Genomic DNA, 20,269 nt, shown 5'->3' with positions numbered 1-20,269 from the left:
TCCTTTTATTCTAGTACGTGGATCTCCTTTCTTTTTTACTTATGCTGATAATGATTTGTCAATTTTTTAATATACTAATCATGTGTTTCTTTTATTACAGAATTCTTTTTAATTTATTTATGATGTTTTTATATGCTAGGATGTATTTTAAGTTTCATTGTTAAATAAAGGTGTTGTTTAACTGGTGTCTGCATTTCCCAAGTCTCTCTGACTAGCACAGTACCCAGGTGACTGATTGGCTATTTTTTCAATTGACTAACCAATGGGATGTGTTTGTGAGGTAAATAGTACCTCTGGGAAATACTAAATTTATTCCCTGATGAAGTAGTTGTGACTACGAAACATGTAGGATGTAATTGGTCCAAGTGTTTTATTGCTACTCTATCATATGTGTGCAATTTGGGCACTTTAGAGACTTTTTTCGGCTTTTGCTGTGTACTTTTGAAATCGCCACTGTGACGTCACTCCGCAGCATCCCGCAACGGAGCAACAGCGCGACATACTGGAGTTCCACTCCCAGCCAGCCAGTTCACCCCTGCTTGTGGCTGCACTAAACGGAGAGCTCTGCGAACCACCCAGGTCCTCACTGACCAATCCGGGGACCCTCCCAGTGCGTCTGCAGGCTGCAGATTGCTCGATCCGTCTGGAGCCCAGCTGACCAAAGGGAAGTTTCCCACAGAGACGGTGACCGAATGCAAAGTTGTTCCTAGGAAGGAAAAGCATCGCAGCTGCTGTCCCAGACGCCTGCCAAGGGAAACATACTCCTGACTCCTGTATGAGCGGCCGCCGAGTGGTAACTTGTGTGTTTAACACACTCAATGTTTATGTCCTAATACCTTGATGTACGCAGAATATTTATCCCCTATTTTAATATACACTTGTTACTTTTATACTTCACTATTTGCGTTGTGCGCTGTTTTTTTGTCTCCATATCTTTGGCTAAAGAAGTTTGACTAATTAAACGTAGCGCTATTTTACTACCGCGGAGGATTATGGTCACAGATTTGATGGGCTGGTTTGGCAGTGAAGTACTCTACGGCAGAGCACATTGAGAAATCTTGCATACTCTCCTGCACTGGCAATAAACAGCTGGGCCGGTACGATAGCGTGTTCCGTACATGGTCTCTGGTAGATTTTGTGAAATAGCGAGTTTTTCACCTGAAATAAAAATAACTTCAAATACGAATTTTGAGCACATTATTATTCACATATCCATGTTCCCATTCTGAATTTTGTATTTATTAGGAAATCTCTTACACTTGCATTATATTACATTAACATTACAAAACAAAAAGACAATATAGTACACCTTTTTTTCACTGTAATAAAAAGTTTATGTTTTCCACATACTGAACTTTTATCTATTCACATTTATCTGAAACTTCATTGCATTCCACTGACGTGTGCCTTGATTTAATCATTCATGTAGACACTCCGTTATTTCCTTGTCTTTTAATGGACTCCCGCAGTAACGACCAGAATTTACTTCCTGCAAAGCAACAAATAGTACATTAGTTTAGTGCGCTCATAATCAATATTACCAAGCTGGAAAAATTGGGCACATTCATATAGGTTTTACGTGGCAATTCATGAATGGTAGCAGTTCATTCCATGTTTGCTGTAGTTATGGGAATACAAACACTGAATAAAAGAGAGGATGGAAAGATGAAGGCAACTTTATGGCAACCGCTGACGCATTGCAGGGGGAAAAACACAACGCGCCAGCGGCAGAAGCGGCCATTGTTTGGAATCACCCGTGCACGAGAATGGGACAAGGCGACCACGCTATTTCCCAAGCTTTGCTTCACTGCAGTTTCGTTGGAAATTAGCAAAAGTTCCAAAAATCTGCAAAACAATTGCTTGAATTTGTGGCGCCAAAAGTTCTACTGAAAGGGCCCAAATTGTTATTAAAAAAAAAATAGCTGCTTTGCCTTTTTAAAGTGACACAAAGCACGCAAAATTTTTGCACATCTTTACTACTGAAGTTAAAGGGCTCCTTGTTGGCAGTGCAGACTCTGCTATTATGTGCAAGAGGCCCATAGACTATGGCCCAGATTGAGTTAAAAAAAAAATGCAAGAAAAAAAAACCTGTTTCTCAGCGCATTTACGTCAATTCAAGTACATGGGTCTCACGGTGCACCAAGGTGTTATAATATTTAGTACGCTTAGGCCAAAAAATCTTTACATGTCAAAGTACTTGTCATATTTGAGGTCATACACGACCCCTCTACATCCAGAAGAAAGAGTTCAACATCTAGACAAGTATTTTTCAACCAGGGTTTCATAGGAACTCTTGGGTTCCCCGGGCATCCCTAAAGGTTCCCTGCAATGTTCTGGTCATTTGAAAATTGTATCAGATACAGAAGAATTTACAATGCATCTGATCTTAGACACACTATTAGAGAGGATTGGGGTTCCTTACAATGTGTCTTATCTCAGACACGCTATTACGCTGTCTCACACTTTAATCTGGTCTGTAACTGTTTCATACGCTCATAATATATATTTTCTTTAACTGTGCATGCAATGTCTTGTATATAAATGTATACCTTGTTCATTTATGTAACTGTATTTGTAACCATGTATTATTTGTTTTACTCTGTGCCCAGGACATACTTGAAAACGAGAGGTAACTCTCAATGTATTACTTCCTGGTAAAATATTTTATAAATAAATAAATTAGAGAGCGTTGAAGCTCCTTACAATGCATCTTATCACAGACACGCTATTAAAGAGGGTTGGAGGTTCCTCAGAATTTCACTTGGGATTCCTTAACCAACAAAAGGTTGGAAACCACTGATCTAGTCCAAAGTCATTGAGACTATAGATCTGGTAAAGCAATGATCTGCCTGGCTGTACCACAATCATTAATATTCAAAACTTTCACATGTAACATATTTCACTCATTAAAATAAAAGTGCTTGCACTGTTGTTATATTTTGCTCTATGAATATCAATACACGGAAAGCACAATGTTTTTTTGGTACTGTTCAGTACAGGACAGTTTGTTTCTTACATGAATGACCTCTAGGGAGCCAAAATAAATACTTTTTAATCTGTGGGAAAGGAAACACATGCAACCAGCAGTTGCACTCGCAGCTATTTTTGCATGAACTTTAGCAAGGTCAAGTAACCTAGCAAGTATGCAATGGTAAAAGATTTCAAACAAATGACAAGCGCATTTAGAGGAACATTGCAATTTCCTGTATGGAATCTTACAGAAACAGTTGCGTGTAGTAATGTATAAGTGGTGGCCATTTACATGTGTGGTTTCATTATTTCAGATTTCAGCTACACATTTGGGTTGACATGTTAAAGGAGATAAAATGAAGATACTAACTTTTCCATTCTTAGTGCAGTAGTTTCAATGAAAAATAGTCCTCAAAATAGCACCTTGGGTATCTAAACCTCTGTATTCTATTATTTCTTTTAAAGGGTTTTTTCAGTTTCAAAATTATGTCTAGAGTTTATTAAGATTTTTTTATGTACTAAAGCAAAACTATTGTTTTATGAATTGCAATATTGGTATGCATACACTTAGGAAGGTAGGCAAAATGGTGCATAAAATGATTGACCTTAATAAGAAACGTACCTCATAAAAATTCAAAGTAAATTCTATGTTTGTTCATTGAGACATTGTTTAATGTTCTTAAACTAGTGGAGTGTTATGCCCATAAACTAGTAGACAATTAAATATGTGGCTTATACCTTATTGCCCGTATTGCATTACTAACTTATTTGACTATTTCAGCCATCTATAAAACACAAACGTACTTCTTACTGTATGTACCTACTGTACATCTATTCATTCGACTTCATCACTGATTTGCAATGCATTGCAGGTCTCTCTAACAGGGGTTAGTAATCATGATACATTTGAGTGGCCACCAACCAAACTTTTTATTTCTTACTACGTAGATAGCACTGGTAAGGTTTAATCCAGTAAGAAAAACCTATAGAGCAAAAGGGAATAAAAACAGAGCATAGTGTATTTAGTCTGTATATTGTGATAGATCAGAGAGGCTGCTGGGATATCTCCTCCCAAAATCTATTCACATACCTGGTCATACCATCCTGAGCCGATGATCTGCACAGGTGAGGAGATATCCCAGCAGCCTCTCTGATCTATTGGATACATTTAGCAGCACGCTTTATCAAGAAGGTTTCCTGTGAGTTGATACTATTGCAGTGGTAAACTGCACACAATATACAGACTACACAATGTTCTGTGTTTTTTCTGGACTTTGCCATTTTCTCTCTGGGTGAGAGACACAACCTCAGCTGCAGGGAAATTTAGGATTATTTCACTAGAAATATCATTTGTTTTTAGCATTTGTATCGTCCCTCTTTTCTTAGGAATCTTATTGCATCACATTTTGTGCGCTGTTCTATTTTTCCTTCTGGCAAGGTTAGAGTTGGTATATCAAGAAAGGGAAATAAAGACTGTTGAGTTATATGTGAACTTGATCTAATGCTTTGCTTAGAGTTGCCAGGCGTCCTGTGTAACTGGGATCGTCCCTTATTTCATTGACTTGTCCTGTTGTCCCAGAAAGGTCTGTCGGGACACACAATTGCCCCGTATTTTGATGCTTTGGTGTGAAATGCCAGAACTTAAAATTACTCTAATGAAATCTGTCATAAAAATGTAATAAATCTATATTTGAGTGTAATAGTTACCTTTTGTGATAGATGTCGCCTTACTAAATTATTAAAATAATAAAGTTAGGGAATTGCCTAGTCATCTCATCTTTTTCTCCCACCCCTACTTGTTAGTTCAGTTCCGGCTTTCCCTGTCCCACCAAGAGCAGAGATGATAAAAATCAAAGAATATAACAGTCAGGCAGCTAATACCATTCAGCTCAAAGCATTTGCAAATCATAAATATAGAAGGTGAGGATCAATAGGATACACCCTCAAAAGAAATTCACTTGACTGCACACCAAAAATTCAAATATAGCATTTAAAGCTGCAGTTCAGTCAATATCCTGCATGTGTGTTTTTTTTTAATAAATCTGTTCTGTAGTAAGAAAAAATACTTTAACCATTTTCTGTTTTTAAAAAAACAACTTTGAAAGACCAATTTTCTTGTATTCTATTTTAACAGCCATTTACTAAGGCACTGCCCCTTCATGTCCTGTCACAAGCCCTGGCACACCCCTTTGTCAGCCCTGCCCTCCCTCTAGCACATGTCAGTGCAGGAGTGCTCATGAATATTCATGAGCTTCCACTGAGAGACAGAAGCAGAAGAAAAACATATGCCAGCTCTAATTATGTCACCAAATTTCACCTATCAATACATGGAGAACGAATTGACCTGCAGTTATACAGTTCTTTAGGTAATTAGAGATTGCACACATGAAACTATTGAAGTAAAAAAATAAATTAAAAAAAAAAGACTGAACTGCAGCTTTAATGGCAACATTATTACAATATCTATCACTAAACATAAAATGAGTAAGTGGGGGTATAGAGATACAGTAGAGTGAGGGATAATCAATGTGTAGGAGAAATCAGATCAATTATACAATGTAATGACTAATAAGTAACTGATCTTACACGATTACCTCTAAGAGCTCCTTGATTGTGCAAATTGTGCTGGGATAAACCAAGCTGTATGCTAATGGTAACATACTAACTAATAGATGTGGATCAAATTTCACTCCGCAGCACGTAACAGAACATCTTATAGGGTCCTACTAATGGCTATGAGGAGGTTGTGGTTAACAGCCCGTTTACTGACCGAAGGAGTTGCAAATATATGGGCGGCACCTATGTAAGTGCGAAATTATTATAATAAACTGGTTTCCTGAACTGCCTCAACCAGGCAAAGTGGAGTGGAGCGTGGAGAGTAACGGACTGCTAAACTCATCATTACGAGGCAGGGAGAGAGGGACACATGCTGTGACAAGGTCTGAAAATTAACCTAAGAAAATATCAACTACTAAGCATAGCTTTTTATAAATAAAGATAAACCATATCAAGAGAAAACTGTAGTTTTAAGGAGTGAATGATTGAAGTACTATTTAAAGTACCGTTCAGAGAGATACACAGAATGCCTATAACGTGCAATTAAATGACCTGCAGTAGGCAGGAGATACATTTGCAAATTGATGAGGGAATGATCTGAACTAATGAGCATTGAACTCAGACAGGAAATTATATCTAACTGCTCTACCGCATGAACTTTTAACTAAACATGAGACATGTTTAAATACTTATAAGCAGGCTATTAACAGTGCTCTAAAAAGAAATCCCCTACTTTCAACTACTGTACCACCATACCTCCAGCTGTATCAGTGCTTATTATATAGACTAACATTGGAGAGGCTAAATGGTGTATACCATATACTGTATTGCATCTCAATTAGCACAATATGCAGCTCTCTGCCGATCTGCCTCTTTTTAATAATCTTGTGATTTTGTTACTTTATGCACTATTCGTATTAATAAATGTTACGTTTTAAATATAGCCTTTCAGTGTGCTCCAACGTGAACTCATGGTGCTATAGGGTCACTTCTCTCTTAGGAATAACCCTGCTTTGTTTTTGCTTGTCTCACATTAGTTCACAGTGATGCACATAACCCTTGTGTAATTATGTATGTAAGGGTAAATCATTTTAGAATACTAGGGAGCTGCTCTACCCCATTATCTATTTGCACCATATCACATTGAAAATATATCAAATGTAAGACAGGTAGCAGTTTGGTATTTTTGCTATAGTATGTAATAGATGGAATGAATACATTTATATGAGAGAATGTGTTTGAAGGGAAGTAAAACACTGTAGTTAAAATGTTTGCATGGGTTCATTTACAACTAGTAGTAACTTTGAGGAAAATTGTTACTTGTTACTTTTTCGCACTATTTTCAGATCAGGGATATATTTCATAAGGTAGAATAGTAAAACATTAGTTTTCATTTGCTGCATAGGAAAAATGATTATTGTATTCAGTAAAGATATTTTGATTCACTACATTCTCGTTCTTGAAGTGACCGGTCAGGCCAGAAGGTGCTTTGCTCTTCATTGGTCTATTGATCTCATCAACCAAGAAGTGGCTCAACAGTTTTGATGTTTCAAGAATAAAATACCTTTACCATTCATGACTTAGCCAGAGTATAATCCTGCTCATTTCTCGATTTCCTGTATTTGTAAGTGAACATTATCACCACAATCAGGGAAACCACAACTGCTGGAACTGCTGCAATGTACCAGGTGGAAGGGGGTGCTGTAAAGATGCAGAGAAGAACAAACATACTTAACCATCTACGTTCCATGAGAGGACATACCGGTATATCAAAGAAAAGACCAAATGTTAAAATCTCACTTCAACTTAATCACTTGTATTAGTACATTTCCTATCAAGGAACACATTTTACTCTTTGGATTATAACATGCTAACCAAACTCTGTGATATAAGTGTCTTACAACGATGAAATAAGTAATGATTCCTGAGCACACATTCATTCAGTTATGATAGGCATTTCTGTCTTTTGCCGAGGTGCTGGCTTTTCTCCTTAATACATGACCTGTTTCACAGATGTGGTTTGTTCAAGTAGCAGTGATCTGCACTCTCAGAAAAAAGGTGATCTGACAAAGGGTGCAATAGATACAGAAAAACTTATGCTATTCTTTGTTGCTTTTGAAATTAAGTGCTTGTATAAGAGGTCAATCATATGATTCGAGTGTCTGGTTCCTGAATTCTTCAACAGATCATGTAAATAAGAAAGTACATTGACAGTCCTGGTTAGCAATACTTTCTATTGGAGATATTCAGGAAACATCATAAAAACAAGAAAAACAGAAACTAGCACGATATGGAGAAATCCCTCAATGAATACAAGCAGATGTATGGATATGGGGGTGTGTGTGTGTGTGTGTGTGTGTAAGCCCCAGGGATAAGGGGTGAAATCCCTACCGCAGAATCCCCTCCCAGAGATGAGAGATACCAGTCTCACACAATAGGTCTTTTCTATAGCAGCAGCTCTTTATTTCTCTCTCCTTGCAGTAGCAGACAGGTACAATCAGTATACACAGCCAGCTAGCTGTTCTCCGTTAGGATGTCCCTGCCTCCACTCTGGAACCAGGGCCATCCAGAGTGGGCTAGCTCTTCTCGTACCTCCTAAACAGGGTAAGAGGTATTTGGTCCACCTCACTATCAGCTCTACTCATAGGCTGCTCACTCTCCTCTCCTACTAGACTTCTGTCTGTGTCTCTCCTAAATAGGAAGTTACCCTGCCCTTTTTAACTTCCAGTAGGCACCGCCCCTATGTCTCTTGATTGGGCACAGGGTCAAGTGACCTACCTCCACTGACTCAGCACAGTGTCAGAAGTAGGGAAAATCCATGATTACTCCTGGCAACCTGCCCTTAACAGGGATTACATACAGGAGGAGGATAGAAATATAGCCCCTAATCTTACCAGGGCTATATATATATATATATATATATATATATATATATATATATATATATATATATATATATATATATATATATATATATATATATATATATATATATATATATATATATATATATATATATATATATATATATATATATACCATAATACTGAGTTAAGTTATGGTGAGTAAAAAAAGTGACAAAAACCCTCCACAGGAAAGCAAATATGCAAATATGAGCATACAGTTGTATTTGCATATATATATATATAGACAAACAGAACAAAAAAGCAGCGCCTAGTGAGGGTGTGGATATGTGAGTGTAATATAATGAATTATATGTGTTTAAAGAAATATATACTAAGTGCCTATCCTAATATTATACAAGTGAATATTGTATATCCAATATATATGTGTAAAAATAGTGATAAGTGACACAAAAACACGATCAATAAAAATAATAAATACAATATATAAAGAATGAATAAAAAAGAGGGTAAAAACCAGTCCTCAAATGGATAGTCCAATGATGAAAAAAATAAATAAAAATAAAAGTAGGTGTTGGCGGTCTCCGGCTGCTCTCAGAGGATTAACCACACCCGATGGAATCTGCAGAAAAGAGAGAGGAGAGAGCGCACGCCCCATAGTATAAAACCGTAAATTTATTGAGGGGAAGGGGAAGGGGGGGGGGGGGGTAAAAAATGCACTCACAAGGGTACAAGTTTTAAAAGCATATTGTGATCATAATCACCACCATCCGGTAACTTCAACTGGTGCTGTAGAAGACCCTCGGTCCCGAGATTGGATAAACCACACTGTAAGCAAGATTTCCTGGGCAGTTGGATGATTAGGAGACGAATTCCAAAGATCCCAAAGGAAAGCAGCCTTGCTTGCAAGTCTCTGTGGTGTCCGGCGCTCGAATGAGTTTCCTGCTGCGCTCCCACAAGGGTACAAGTTTTAAAAGCTTATTGTGATCATAATCACCACCATCCGGTAACTTCAACTGGTGCTGTAGAAGACCCTTGGTCCCGAGATTGGGTGACTTTTTCAAAGGGTAGTCACCCATGTGTGATGAAACGCATCAGGGAGCGTCATCACGTAGACGCACGGACATTACGTCATCATGGAGCGCAGCAGGAAACTCATTCGAGCGCCGGACACCACAGAGACTTGCAAGCAAGGCTGCTTTCCTTTGGGATCTTTGGAATTCGTCTCCTAATCATCCAACTGCCCAGGAAATCTTGCTTACAGTGTGGTTTATCCAATCTCGGGACCGAGGGTCTTCTACAGCACCAGTTGAAGTTACCGGATGGTGGTGATTATGATCACAATATGCTTTTAAAACTTGTACCCTTGTGAGTGCATTTTTTACCCCCCCCCCCTTCCCCTTCCCCTCAATAAATTTACGGTTTTATACTATGGGGCGTACGCTCTCTCCTCTCTCATATATATATATATATATATATATATATATATATATATATATATATTCTGAAATACCCCCATCTATTGAAAATCAAGTGAATCAGAAATGGTACAGAGATGAGAAATAAGGGACAGAGAAGATGGAGCTAAACTATGGAGAGGAGAGAATGGATAGCTGACAGTCACGTTAATGTCTTGAACCTATTCAGTTGGGTTAACAATACAGCAACCAAAGACTTAGCTTTCAGTTTAAAAATACATATTTTCTCTGACTCCAGTGAGGTCACCTGGGTAACCTGGTCTTTGCATTAATAGGCCAATAAAACAATGAACAAACAATGTGTTTATAATAGTAGTGACTGGTAAAAGTGTACAGATGTACCAGAGATTTGACCTGATCTCTAGGTTATCTGCAAGGGCATTTGCCGTGTAAAGCAGTGACAGAAAGGGCACTCTCCATTTTCTTACAGATTTCAACACTTTATCCTAATTAACATTTGGTGTAATTAAAAAAGATAAATAAATATATATAGATTTGTGGTGGGCAAAAATGATGCGTGCAACAATATAAAATATGACAGGTTGTCTGTGTTGCATACGTCAGATATTTGTTTCCTCCTCAAAGATTAAAATTAGCCCTGTCAAGACAAATGTCCAGGAGTGAATTAAAATTATACAATGCAATGGTGCAGGTACAGTAGCATTATTCTAGGGTTTACAGGGTGAGAGTTATAGGGTATTTTATACTCTCAGCTTCATTTGAGTTTAAAATCTCTCTCTCCCAGTCTTAAAAGTGATGAAAGATTGATGAGTGGGAGATAAGAAACATCCACAAAAAGGTTGGCCTGACCTGGTCACAGGGGCAACGTTTTGAGCATAAAAATAATGCATTTGAGCATCAAAAGTAGAATTCAACCCTGAGGGGTGTTATATTGATAACTTGTGAGTTCTCAAATCCTCAATTTCAAGACCTCTTTAAATGGAACCAATATTTTTAAATGGTAACGTATAGGTTCTCTTTTTTCTCATTTTATTTTATGAACCTGTCTGCATTTATATATTGTACAGTACGTCTTTGTAACACTCTTTTTCTGTCAACAACAACTGTACCCTTTTTGTATATTAAATCTTACATTTAATAAATACTGTCTAATTGAACATGCAGTAGCACCTTTTTGAAGAGATCAACCACATTTTTGGACACATTTTTCTACATTAGGTATTTTGTGTTAATTACATATTTTTCTAATAAATATGGGACCAAGGACTCCTGAGGGTAAGACCTTAAATTCTTTTTGGTGGTGGCAGCGTAATTGAGGTGTAGTCAGACAGTTTTGGGGGACCTATTGCTAATTTACAGTGCCCTGCCGGGAGGTGAGTTAGCTGGATAGTTGGTTGTAGCTCATTTAACATACACAGTCACATGCTCACAGGTGTGGCGTTCAGGACACTGAAGTATATTATAAAAAAAGGAAAGCTGAACAACAGTGAGTGTATAAATGATGGCGAGAGGAAATAAAGAGCTGGAATTAGAGATTATGTAGAATAGGGTGGATACAAATTGGATACATAGTAGTAGAGTATGAGAAGATATCCAATTTCTCTTCTGTTGTATTTTTCATTCTTATAAATGTTATATTCGTAATTAACCATAGAACAACAAATTGTATATAATTCTTTCGGAACTGCTATGTAAAAATGTGGGAACCTTTTGCATAAGGTCGCAAACCATGCAAATAGACATTCTGATACTATAAATAGGGTACCCAAGAAAAAAGAAACTCGGCTATTGTAGCACTCAAATACCACTAAGTGGAGTAGGTGAATATAAATGATTAAAAAATATATATTTTATTATAACTCAATTCAAATAATGGTATAATGGTAAATATAACGGCGAATTGACACTACAACATGTCCTAAAACGTTGCCTTTATTCGGTAAGTGTCAATGGAATTGGCACTAAAGTTAGCTGGGCTGTGGGCAGTTTTGTGTATATGCCCACGATTGTATCTGATTCAATTTTAAATCAGATCAGAGATCCTATAAAAGTTGCTAGTCAAAAACTTATAGCTGTGTATTCACCCTTTGTCTGAGCATCTGTGAGCCACTCCAGTCAGTGTGGGGTTAATTTGACACTGGTGTGCTATATGCAATAACTGCTTCTAAAATATAAGCTCCTCTAATGTTGGCTAGTCCTGTAACCTAGAGTGTACCATTGGTCTGAGCAGTTGTGGACCGCTTAGGTAAGTATAGGGTTAATATGACACTGGGGTGCTTAGTTTAAAAAAAAAAACCATCTAATCTCTAGACGAACAGCATGGATTGCACTCCTCTGAGCAGATTCCTGGTGCTACAATAGCTGGGTTTCTTTTTTCTTGGGTACATTGCTAGTGGAATCCCTATCTGAGGGAATCCCTAGGTTAAGGGGGGTACCCCAGCTAGTGCCAAGGTGACCCACAACCAGTATACGTTTGGGTGCCCCAACCATATATAAGGTTGGGAGGGGGGGGGGGGGCTCTGAGAGTCCAAACTGAGTCACAGGGAGAGTGTATGGGGAAATAAGGCAGGCAGAAATAAAGAGACAGCATTTTTCCTTTTCTGTTCCCTATACTCAAAGACTCAGAGTGTATTACAATATACTTTAATGTAGTGTAATAAGTTTTTACTTTCGGAACCGATGTCCAAACATGCAGCCCGTGCACACCCACAGGCGCCGGTAAGTCTGCTGGACTTCGGAGTTCAAAGCAGCCACAGAATGCCCAGAGGTGTGAACAGCATTTGGTCAGCGGAGAAAGGTGGAGTACTAGGTCCGAGATCAATGTCAGTCCTCCGGGATGCCACGTGTTCTGCCATACCTAGTGGAGCCTGCCCAGGGGGTGCCTTTGGGATGGCTGGGGGGGTATGTGACAGGCTTGTGCATGCCCCTTAACTGTTTCGAATTACCACTGACCCGGCTTTTATAGCCGCCTCGGCTCCCATTGGGTGCTTGGGAAAGTTCCCACGCACTGATTGACTGTCCGCTCTGCTTCTATTTTATGAATGAAGCAGAGAATACTATAAAAGCCCTGAACCAATCAGTTTGTGTGTTCCCCTTGAGTCTGAGCTGAAAAAGCGCTGGCCGGCTTTTCAAAGATGCTTTGTTTGCAATAGCAAAGCAACCGGCTTTGATTTCAAGCCTGAAAAGTCTGCCCACCAGAGACTAAGTCCCGACTTTTACGCCCAAGTTCACAGAAACAAACGTAGCGGATGTGGCTGGGATTTTATGCTGATTTGAGTTCCAGGAGATTCCGGGCTAAATCCCGGTCAGAATTAAACTCTCCCATAGAGTTCCCTGCACCTAGGAAAGTCTAGTTTTCAACCCCAGCCCCAAAGTAAGTGTGTCTTTTCATCTGTAATTGTGTTTCATTATGTGTAAGCGAATTTATGCAGAATAAATTACAATTTATTTCACTACCTTGTTTTGCTCAATAAATGATCCCGGTAAAATGGTGTAAAATAACCTGTTCTCCCATGAGAGTGTAAGGGAGCAATGGGGGGCAGTGTAAGGGGGAAGGAGGGGGAAGAGTGTAAGGGAGCAATGGGCATGGGGAAAGAGAGGGTGTAAGGGGGCAAGGGGATGGAAGAGAGTGTAAGGGGGGAAGAGGGTAAGGGGGTAAGAGAGGGTGAGAGTGTAAGGGGCAAGAGAGAGAGGGAGTGTGTAATCAGGTAAGAGATGAGAGAGAGTGTAACGGAGCAAGAGAGATGGGGAGTGTAATGGGGCAAGAGAGGGGGGAGTGTGTAAGGGGGAAAGAGAGAGGGGGGAGCGTAAGGGGGCAAGAGAGAGTTGCAGTCACAATCAGAAAAGAAAAGGACTCCCTTTTCCATTCTTGTACTAGGGGGCAGACACCTGCCATGCAATCGCTACACTTTGGTACCATTCCAAGGGTTAGGTTCCCCAACCAAGTGAAGAAATAAGGCCACCTAATTTCTGCAGTATTTGTTCGAGTGCAATTTGCTGCTTTCACTGAGTAATTGCTGGGACCCATATTATCAATTCAGCATACGAGGAATCAAAAATGTCGCTGTCTATGCGTAAAACTACAACAGACTGAAGAAAACCCTTTTAATTGCCATCTCATTGATGGATTCCATTAGCCTCTTTGATGTCAGGGGACTGCTACACATCACCAAACAATGCATTGCTGGCCCCTCTAGTGAAGGCTTTCACATTGTGTCCAAAAGAAAATACTCCAACGCACAGCCCTGAACAGAGTGGGTCCCACACCAAAAGACTAATAAAAATATGTAAAGTACTTTCTTGTTCCATAGTTAAAAAAAACGGAGGTAGGTACCCTCCTACGCGTTTCGGGCAATCCGCCCTTGATAAATCCCACTCTGTTCAGGGCTGTGCGTGGGAGTATTTTCCCTTGGATCTCTCTGCATTCTCCTGGGTGCACACCCATCAAGATTTACAGGACTGGGGCAATACGAATTGTGAGTAGCTATTCTTTTCCTACCTACCTTTGGACTCTCCCAATGAGGCTGTAGGTCTGATTTTCTTCATATTTCAGCCTTCAGCCTTCAGCCTTCAGGGTCAGAGTTCCTGATATGTGGTATATGCAATGTCAATGAATACATACCTCACTAGCCCCAGTACCTATTTTCTACACTTCATTTAAGGATTTATACCAAGATTGCATCTATATGTTGGAGCGCATATCACTAATTGATTTTACATTGTGTCCACCTCCTTGCTCTATGGCTGTATGGAACAGCTTTAACAATCCAAATCCAGTAATGTATCATTAGATCTTAGTTTATGGCTCAGCATTTACCGTTTAATAGATTGAGCGGTATAATTGCTTAAGTATGCACTTCTATCTTCCTCCAAAATGTATGCCATTTTTATACACAATTGTAAACTTGACTTTGTATGTACAGTATATGTGTCCTTTATCAAGCCAGGAATATCAAACAAAGCTTTTCTGACCCATGTCTATAGTATTACCTGCTTCTCTTATCTGTGTGGGAAGGACTTGGAAACCATATTCATTGCTGGCTATACACTTGAAATCAGTGCTAAAATCCTCTTCCTTGACTATTTCAAAAATCAGTGGCACCTCAATGTAACGATCATCATTCTCGGTAGTTTCTCTGAGAGAGGAGAGAGAGGAGAGATAAGCAGTTGGTATTCATGGTTAAAATATTTAAACAACAGACAACATACATAGCACTCCATTCAATTTATGCACCAATACAATCTGCACACTGACAACTGATTAGCTAAATTGCAGATTGATTCACTCTCCTGTAATCAATCGCTTTGCTCAGGGTTATTTAATTCATTATTTTGGGCTATTTTGGGGTTCCTGGAATTTGATTGACAGGGCAGTTACTAGATACAATTGGTGCACTGCTAGAGAGAGGGCGGGGCTCAAGAGCCAGAGCCTGTCAGAAGGGGAAGGGGGCTGTCACTTTGGAAATGCTTCCTACATTAGAAACATTAAAAATGTCTTTAAAACATTTTTTTTGAAAAAAAAATTAAATGCTACAAGTATTTTCTCATAGTACTGAACTGATTTTTTTTTTTTTTTTTTTAAAAACACATGTAGGATATTGCTTGAACTGCTGCTTTAAATACAGCAGGGCCCCGGGTATACGGCGGGTTCCGTTCCAGAGGCCCGCCGTATAGTGAAATTAGCCGGAAAGCGGATCTGGCGATTTTCAGTGCTGCGCATGCGCAAACCGGAATTTTTGCCGTTCTGCGCATGTGCGACCTGCGGTCTGCGCGTGCAACTGGCGGTCTGCACCTTGCGTGCCGGGCGCACCCGCCCATTCTGCGCATGCGCGATTTTAAATTCAACATGGCGGCCCCCTTCTCGGTTTCGCCGTATCAGCGGATCGCCAAGAAGCGGGGCCCTGCTGTATAGTGCAAATCTTAAAAAGGTTGCAATCTGAACTCTGATACAATTGAGGAAAGAAAAGGTTAACCAGTGAGCACACAAAGCATAACAGTTTGTTCAGACAAGAAAGGTTTATCAGAAATACAGCCACTGTCTCTAGGGTCCTTCCTCAGGGCCCCGGACAGGTCCATAGTGACTGAAAGATTGGCACCCAGTGACTAGGTCTAATAAATATGCTTATTTATTCAAATTTGTATTATTAAGTATTCTTATTTTATAACTATCATTGCTCCAAGGCTCTTAGCTGTTGCGGCCGCCTCCATCCTTCTGAACCACACCATCAAATGACGCCGCCGCCGGCGTCCCCAATGTGACGTCATGGTAACGCAATGTAATGATTTGATTTGATCCTGTGACATCGCGTTGCCATGGCAATGAGATGCCGTGTGACGTCACGTTGGTGACGTCATCTGCGTCATTTGACGCTGCGGTTCAGAATGAGAAGTAGGGTGGCAGGTAAGGAGGCGGCCACAACAGCTAAGTGACTTCCTATCAGGTCGGATAAGTCCGAGAGCGCGACAAAAGTATACAGAGGCGGACATTTTTCCCGTCCCAAAATGTTGCCGCCCTAGTCCCGGGCCTAATGGGAAATCCGCCACTGGTTTGTTAATGTGCTAACTTGGTTAAACCTTTATTTTTGCTTCATTGTGATAAGCCTATTGGGGTAGGCTACTAAAACTAAGCACCCATGTTACATTTTTGTATGAGTGTGCATTGAGGTCTTTTAACGTTTCCGATCTCTGATACAATTATACATTTCTATTCACATGCAGAATCATAGTTACATTTAAACAAGTTTTATTATGATTTGCTTTTCAAAATAGATGGGAGGCTTCATGTGACCAGATTGTACTTTAGTATAGGCTTAAAGCTGCAGCCCAAGCAATATCCCACATGTTTTTTTTAGTTTTTTTTTTAATAAATCAGTTCTATACTATGAGAAAATACTTATAGCATTTTTTTTTCAAAACAACTGTGAATAACATTTCTAATGTATTATAATGTAACAAGCATTTTTTGTTTCTATAGCAACCATTTACAAAGTCACATCGCCTTCCTCTTCTGAAACACCCCTTTTTGAGCTCTGCTCTCTCTCTCTAGCAATGCACCAAATTGTATTTAGCCTGGTCACATGATCTTCCCCACAGAACTTTGCATCTTTGGCCCTCTTCTGCTGCACTGACAGCCATTTAGTGAACCCCCAAGCCGAATCTTGGCCAATCGATCACAGGAGAACGAATCGATCGGCAACTTAGCCAAATACTTTTCATTGTGTGGATTGTATTGATGCACATATTAAAGGTAAAGGGGGTGGGGGGGGGGGGGGAAACGGCAACTTGGACTGCTGCTTTAAAAGAGCTTTACCGCTTTAAAAAAAAAAAGATGGGAAGCAAGGAGTCTCCAGAGCTGGGCCACATTAGGCGACGTCCCCAGTCACTTCGTGCATGCGCGTGTCAGAGCGCCTGGCGGCCCGTGCACCAGATTAAGCTGCAATCTACGGTGTAGGGGTAGCGAAGGGATGCGCGTCTTGAGTAGAGCAGGGGGAGGCGTGGCGGGGGCGCAGCCGTGATGTCACGTGGCTGGTTCGCCCTCATTGCCCAACGCTGGACCACCACACCAAAAGACAAAAATCTTGTCTTTTGGCAAAGGCAGTCGCACATCGCGCTATGTGCGCACACGCGACTGGCGCCTGTCCCATAGAGGGCCGCGGCCACCAAGGATGAAGCCTTAGTTTTATCTGTGGTTGACCCCCTGCTCCCAGAGATACTTGCATCTAAAAGTTCCTGCATCACACGAGCCAATAGGAAGCTGCAAGGAATGATGTTGCGGCTTCTTATTGGCCACCAAGACCTTAAAACAGACATTTTACGTGCCCAGCTGGGGCTCCTTTAGAGGCAAGTATCTTGGACAGCAGGCAGTCCCCGGAGCTGAAGTTAACACGGTATAGCTCCGAAAACACCCTGCTTCCCATCTATTCAAAACCCAAGAGGTAATGCCACTTTAACCTCACGTACTGCATAGTGTTTATACTGGTGTGTAAAAATATGTACAAACAATTGCAGCATCAGGACATAATAAAAGTTATACTACCGAGTATAATTGTGTCAAGACATGTTAATGTCTTAGTCATAGCTCTCTTATAATGTCAATATAGAGCATTACATACAGAATGCGATCACTAATTATTAGACTTCTAAATCATTATATTTCTTTTTATTCACGTAGATTGAAATCTTTTCTAGTTGAAAGTTATCATGGCCATTAGGGCGACCACAAACTTTCACTTATACGGGGTAAACTTCCATAAGCTCTTCCGAGAATGTTCTTTTTCTAGATATTCCACTTTTGGCACTGTAAACTAAATGAATCAACAGCCACAACTTCCCCCCTCAAAATGTAAAAAAAAAGGCATTCATTATGCAACGAGGCCATTCAAAATTTCCAATGTGATGTCACTCAAAATGCTTTACATTCATTAACACAACAGGTAATCATTCTATCTTAAAACTATTTTTTTTTTAAAGACAATGGCGTAATGAATATAATTACTTCATTTTGGTTAACATTTTATACATGGTAGAAAAAAATTTAATCCGTCTGAAATACACATAAAACAGCGAATTATTTAGAATAAATACATTTTTGGAGGAAGTTATTTCAAAAGCATTAAAAAGTTTACTTGTCACCTCTGGAAAATAATCACGCGTACTGTACGTTTCCATTGACATTACTTATACAGCGACGGGAAATCATTTTAATGCTAGGAATTTACTCTAGCTGCATTACAAAGCTACAGAAATACTGTTATTTGTGTATTTACCCAGACATTTCTCATTACTATTATGCAAAACTGTAGTAATGCGTGAAAAAAAAACATTACCTGAATGAATAGAACCTTACTACATTAATATTGTTACTAAACAAGTCATATCTGCCAAGTAAGTACTCACAGGAAATTAATCTTGTCTGGTGTTACGGACTATTAACGCTGTCCCCTGCATATTGTTAACAGTATTTTATAAAGACTTATGTGTGAATTATTAATTACAGAGTTGTTCTGTATAATTAGAAATATTCATTGCTGCTTGTGACATTGTCCATGCCAACAAATTAGCCGTGACACCTATTTGATGATGTTTTGTTAAGTTGCTGAGGATTTAAACCTCATATATTACTGGCATTTTGATTTTTATCAGGGACCCCATACAATAAATAAAGTGCCTTACCTCCCCTCAAACTCTATCTATAGAAGGCTGAGCAGTCCTGTATAATTTACACTTACAGAAATGTACCTTCCTTCACACGACCATCTTCGAAGTATTCATCAATATAGGAGTCATTTGCCAACCACCAAACAATAGTAACAGAGTTTCCACCCTGCCCGGTAAACACCTTGCATGGAATCATCAATTTGGAGCCTGTTCGAGCAATAGATAGAATTCCTTATTATTCTTCACCTTTTTTTATTATTTCTTTTCAGCAATTATTTGCTCAAAATCAAGGAAACTCCAATTATCATTCTTAATTATCTTCTTGGAAACTACAGTACTTTGTTTGTCATTTAATTCAGTTAAGGTAAAAATGTAATAGATCAGAGTATTTCTATTTTCCCATTTAGTGAGATATATTGATGTTGAAATAAAGTAAAAGCATTCACCCTTTCAATAATGGTATTTTTTTAATGATAATTTCAAATGTAAGATATTGTTACAGAGAGAGTGCAACATATTGCATAACAAATGGTTAATCTAACGACAAACAGCTAATATTACAGAATATAAACTGCGTACTACTCTTAGGCGGCGCGTATAGTGCCCGCGACGGGCGACACGACGCGATGGGTGACGTCACCCGTCGCCGCTAGCGAAAGTTATATTTTGCTTTGCGGCGGCGGCGGCGTGGACGTACTGGCATTTGATTGGTTCAGGGGCTGTCACATGAGGCAACAGCCCTTGAAAAATCAAACATTGCCAGCTACCAAAATTCGCGACGCTCCGTCGCTCCGTCGCACTTACTATAAGCGCACGCGGCGGCGGCAATGCATTAGTTTCTGGGTGACGACGCATCACCGTCACCCGCCGCGGGCTCTATACGCGCGGCCTTAGGTGTTAACAGAAAGACATCAGCAGCAATTTCAAATTGTCAGTGATCAGTTCTTAGTTTAATGCAGGTCTTCATGGAATACATGTTCTTTAATAATCACTTTTCAATTGAATAGATAGAGCAGGTACATGGATGTTTCATCACATTCAATTTATTTAAACATTGAGACATATTTACTAAATGGTGCTAAAGCATAAAGCACATTCTATCCCATTCGGGGACATGGCACTAACGCACTAAAACTCCCATTGAAGTCAATGGGAGATTTTGTGTGATAATGCCAATCGAGTTTAATTGATAACGCCCTAAGTTTGATAATGTCTAAATAAATGTAGAGATTGAAGTGTGATTGTTATAGAGATTATTTGCCATGACTTGTTATTTAAAAGAAA

The 20,269-nt window shown here is 39.5% G+C and overlaps 1 protein-coding gene across 3 annotated transcripts in view; it reads right to left on the bottom strand.

Annotated features, from left to right (window-relative positions):
* Nucleotides 1–325: 325 nt before the first annotated feature.
* The window catches only part of IL1R2 (interleukin 1 receptor type 2), a 30,740-nt gene continuing 10,796 nt past the window's right edge, over nucleotides 326–20,269 (bottom strand). For 2 of the 3 annotated variants that reach the window (XM_075590407.1, XM_075590406.1), the window contains 4 exons: nucleotides 19,057–19,192; nucleotides 14,819–14,964; nucleotides 7,097–7,227; nucleotides 326–1,489 (listed from right to left, as the gene is read on the bottom strand). In XM_075590407.1, the coding sequence (XP_075446522.1) occupies nucleotides 7,100–7,227; nucleotides 14,819–14,964; nucleotides 19,057–19,192 (410 nt within the window). In that variant the 3' untranslated portion in view covers nucleotides 326–1,489; nucleotides 7,097–7,099. The remainder of the gene's footprint in view (nucleotides 1,490–7,096; nucleotides 7,228–14,818; nucleotides 14,965–19,056; nucleotides 19,193–20,269) is intronic. The other variant, XM_075590408.1, reaches the window with a different exon arrangement.

Source organism: Ascaphus truei, chromosome 3, assembly GCF_040206685.1.
Source record: "Ascaphus truei isolate aAscTru1 chromosome 3, aAscTru1.hap1, whole genome shotgun sequence".
In the NCBI taxonomy this organism is placed as follows: domain Eukaryota; kingdom Metazoa; phylum Chordata; class Amphibia; order Anura; family Ascaphidae; genus Ascaphus; species Ascaphus truei.
This window is presented reverse-complemented; position numbering and strand designations above follow the sequence as displayed.